This window comes from Mandrillus leucophaeus, unplaced genomic scaffold (genome assembly GCF_000951045.1).
Source record: "Mandrillus leucophaeus isolate KB7577 unplaced genomic scaffold, Mleu.le_1.0 Scaffold288, whole genome shotgun sequence".
NCBI lineage: Eukaryota > Metazoa > Chordata > Mammalia > Primates > Cercopithecidae > Mandrillus > Mandrillus leucophaeus.
Window position 1 is genome coordinate 809,394 of NW_012103009.1, and position 4,554 is coordinate 813,947.

Consider the following 4,554-nt stretch of genomic DNA (forward strand, 5'->3'; position numbering starts at 1 on the left):
AAGTTTGCCAGATTCCAAATTACATTTAAAAACCAAAAGCTTTCCCATATAGGAAGAAAAAGATAAATTTGAAAATACAACAGAAAATGATGTTAATAGAACACATAAAAACTCCTGAAGATAAATTTAATAAGAAATTCACAGGACCTAAATGAAGAAAACTATTGAACTATAAAAAGAATACAAAGGGCCAGGCGTGGTGGCTCACGCTTGTAATCCCAGCACTTTGGGAGGCCAAGGAGGGTAGATCACGAGGTCAGGAGATCGAGACCATCCTGGCTAACACGGTGAAACCCCGTCTCTACTAAAAAATACAAAAAATTAGCTGGGCGTGGTGGCGGGCGCCTGTGGTCCCAGTTACTTGGGAGGCTGAGGCAGGAGAATGGCGTGAACCCAGGGAGCGGAGCTTGCAGTGAGTCGAGATTGCGCCACTGCACTCCAGCCTGGGCGGCAGAGCGAGACTCCGTCTCAGAAACAAAAACAGAATACAAAGAAAGACTTAAATAAATGCACAAACATAATGTGTTGTTGGAAAAGACTCCACGTGACCCAAATATCAATTATTCTAAATGAAATCCATAAACTCAGTGCAAATCTGCAAACCCAAAGCAAATCTGGGCAGAGGGGGAGAAGCAAAAAGATTCCAAAACTCATCCAGAACAACTGAAGAGCCAGAAAAATACCATATGCCAATAAGAGCAAGGAACAGAAACCTGCTCACCACCTATCACAGCACCCATGCCATGAGACCCCCTTATAAGCATCAGGACCACATCACATGCAGGTGGGATTCTGGTGCATGATTAAAGAATTTTCCAAATCAGCAGGGAAAAAGTGAGCAATGCAGATGACTGGCTAGCCATTAGGAAAGCAATGTCTGGTTCCCTCTCTCAGTCTGTGCACTAAAATAAATTCCAGGCCGGTCAAATATTTAAATATCAACAAATAGGCCAGGCATGGTGGCTTATGCCTGTAATCCCAACACTTTGGGAGGCCGAGGTAGAAGAATCACTCGAGGCCAGGAGTTTCAGACCAGCCTATGCAACAGAGATACCATTTCTACAAAAAATTTTAAAAATTAGTCAGGTAAGATGGTGTGTACCTGTGTTCCCAGCTACTCAGGAGGCTAGGGTGGAAGAATCGCTTGAGCTCAGGAATTTGAGGCTGCAGTGAGCTAATGGCACTACTATACTCCAGCCTGGGTGACAGTGCAAAGCTCTGTCTCAAAAATTAAAAAAAAAAAATTCCAATTGTCAATAAACAATTTTCAGGGTAAAATCTGAATATTAGAAATAAGAAGTGGAATAAGCCTCCCTAAGGCTTCTTACAGCATCCAAAAGCTACATGGAAAAGAGGCACACTTAACTACAAAAAATGAAACTATAAAACACAGTCAAAGATGATCCTGGGGAAAATATTCCTAACACTTTTATATAATAATTTTCCTTAAAAAGCTCTAATTTCGGCCGGGCACAATGGCTCACATCTGTAATCCCAGCACTTTGGGAGACTGAGGCACTCGGACCATGAGGTCCGGAGATCGAGACCATCCTGGCTAACACAGTGAAACCCCGTCTCTACTAAAAATACAAAAAAATTAGCCGGGCGTGGTGATGGGCGTCTGTAGTCCCAGCTACTCAGGAGGCTGAGGCAGGAGAATGGCGTGAATCCGGGAGGCAGGGGCGCTTGCAGTGAGTGGAGATCGCGCCACTGCACTCCAGCCTGGGCGACAGAGCAAGACTCTGTCTCAAAAAAAAAAAAAAAGCTCTAATTTCCCTAATATGTAAGCTTTAACAAGAGAAAAGGTCGAACTCAACAAAAATGTGAACAAAGGACACAAAAATAATTCACAGAAAAAACATGAAGCCAGGCGCGGTGGCTCACGCCTGTAATCCTAGCACTTTGGGAGGCCGAGGCAGGTGGATCATGAGGTCAGGAGATCGAGACTATCCTGGCTAACACGGTGAAACCCTGTCTCTACTAAAAATACAAAAATATTAACTGGGAATGGTGGTGGGCGCCTGTAGTCCCAGCTACTCAGGAGGCTGAGGCAGGAGAATGGCGTGAACCCGGGAGGCGGAGCTTGCAGTGAGCCAACTCCAGCCTAGGCAACAGAGACTCCATCCCAGAAAAAAAAAAAGAAGAAACATGAAAAGTTACCATACTTAAGGCTTAAATGCAAATCAAGTGCAGTCTCTCATTCTGCTCCTAAGAATATAAATTACTGTATTATTGATGTTACTTTGGTGATAACCATTAAATTGTTCAAAAAGCACAAAAATAATAGATACATAATTGCTATGTTTTCCACAGCATAAATTCATAGGCAAGCTTTACTTTCTAAAGTATACATGTCTATGTTGTTTGAATGATTTACAATGACTGCTGTTTATTTATAGAGACAGGGTCTTGCTCTGTCACCAAGGCTGGAGTATGGTCATGCGATCATAATTCACTGCAGCCTCAACCTTCTGGGCTCAAGCAATCCTTCCGCCTCAGTCTCCCATGTAGCTGGGACTGCATGCATGTGTCACTACACCAGGCTACTTTTTGTGGAGGTTTTTTTTTGTAGACACGAGGTTTCACCATGGTGCCCAGGCTGGTCTCTAACTCCTGAGCTCAAGTGATCTGCCTGTCTCAGCCTTCCAAAGTGTTGGGATTACAGGCATGAGCCACTGTACCCAGTCTGTTTATTTTTTAAAACAGAAATCATAGAGAGCAAAAGCATCCCCTTGAAGGTATATTCCACTCTCTCTCCCTTGGCCGGGTCATGTCTGATAGATTAAACACAAGGAAAACAACACAAAGTACTGTGGCAAAGAAAAATTGTTCCCAAATGAACTCAAACCTTACCCTGATTGCTTTCAGTCCATTGGACACTTTATTTTCTTCCACAACTGCAATCACTTCCTGTCCAACATTCAGAAGCACTTTGCTAGTCACAGCATCACTGGAGAAGTAGATCAAATCATCAATCATGCCATAATCACTGCAGTATCTTGTCACGACACCCCGTACAGTTTTCAGCTTAGTGTCACCTGAGATGGGTAAACAAAAGTTATCTTGGCCATAAAAGCAAGGGCACACTACAGTGAAGTCCCACCAGAGAAAGGCAGAGTGCAAAAGCCTCCATGAAGGACTGTCGCCTAACGGGCTGACTTGAGACAGAGAGAATCCCATCAGAGAGTGCTGTGTCTGGAACGTGGGGTTTGGGGGCAGACAGCCCAGTTTCCTCTGAAGGGCACAGGTAGTGGCTGTGGAGGTGACAGCCCTGACTCCACAGCAGACTGCGGGGGTTGACTTCCAGCTCTTCTACCGCCATTGGTGTAACCTGGACGAGGTCCTTAACTACTCTGGGCCTGTTGCCATCTGTAAGATGGAGACTAATCGTCACTACCCAAGGGAGCTGCTGGAGGGTTCAGTGGCAGAACACACATGCATGTATGGACCTCTGCGTGGCTGACACAAGTTAAGTGCTACGTAAACTGCCACGTATATCAGCATCTGGGAGATACTAGCATGCACGGTTTTATTAGCGCTATCGATTATCTTCTTTCATCACCATCAGCAGCAGTCTTAGAAAACTAGAGAATCTCAACAAATATGCTGCTAGAAAAGGTTCGGGGCTGGGCAGGCAAGTTTGACCCAGGAGCAGGGCACCCCTCAGCCATTTGGCTACTGCTGCAGCCATGGTCCTGAGTTCTGAACGCGCCTTTCCTGCAGCTTCCAAGCCACGGGAGGAACGAGGGGCGCCGGTTACGGTACAGGCAAGGAATCTCGGCTCTGCCAAGAGCTGGAGCTCCAGCTACGGCTGAGAGCGTTCTACCGAAGAGACCCAGGTCTGCGGAGCAAGTGCTCCAGGTAACACAGCCGGCCCCCCGGGCGCCGGCCCCTCCCAGGCATCGGCCCCTGTGGATCCAGAGGCCCTGAACACGCTGCCTGCAGCAGGAAGCTCCCCGCTTGAAGCCTGCTCCTGGTTTCTCTCACAGAAGGCAACTAGGGACCCACTACCGTGGATTTCATTACCACAGAAGGAAACATGGGGAGAAGCCACAAGAACCTCGGGAGAGGCTGGGCGCGGTGGCTCACGCCTGTAATCCCAGCACTTTGGGAGGCCAAGTCGGGTGGGTCACCTGAGATCAGGAGTTCGAGACCAGCCTGACCAACATGGCGAAAACTCCTCTCTACTAAAAATACAAAAATTAGCCGGGCGTGGAGGCAGGTGCCTGTACACCCAGCTACTCGGGAGGCTGAGGCAGGAGAATCGGTTGAACCCGGGAGGCGGAAGTTGCGGTGAGCCGAGATCGCGCCACTGCACTCCACCCTGGGTGACAAGAGCAAAACTCTGTTTCACAAAAACAACAAAAACAACAAAAAACAAACAAAAAAACACCTCGGGAGAAAGGAATCGTGCGGGAATCCGAGCGCATCCCCGGCTTTAGGAAGATGGGCTCGGAAGCAAGGCAAGGCCAAGGCGCGCGCGGGCGCAGCGCGTTCTGAAAGGACAGGCGAGGTCGGCGGGGCGGCGTTTTCCGGGGCTTTCTAGGCACACAG

General features: G+C 47.6%; 1 protein-coding gene across 1 annotated transcript in view; it reads right to left on the minus strand.

Annotated features, from left to right (window-relative positions):
• Positions 1-3,034, minus strand: part of MOV10L1 (Mov10 RISC complex RNA helicase like 1) — a 78,013-nt gene extending 74,979 nt beyond the window's left edge. The window contains exon 1 of the mRNA XM_011985608.1: positions 2,854-3,034. Coding sequence (XP_011840998.1) covers positions 2,854-2,979 — 126 coding nt within the window. The 5' untranslated portion in view covers positions 2,980-3,034. The remainder of the gene's footprint in view (positions 1-2,853) is intronic.
• Positions 3,035-4,554: the final 1,520 nt, after the last annotated feature.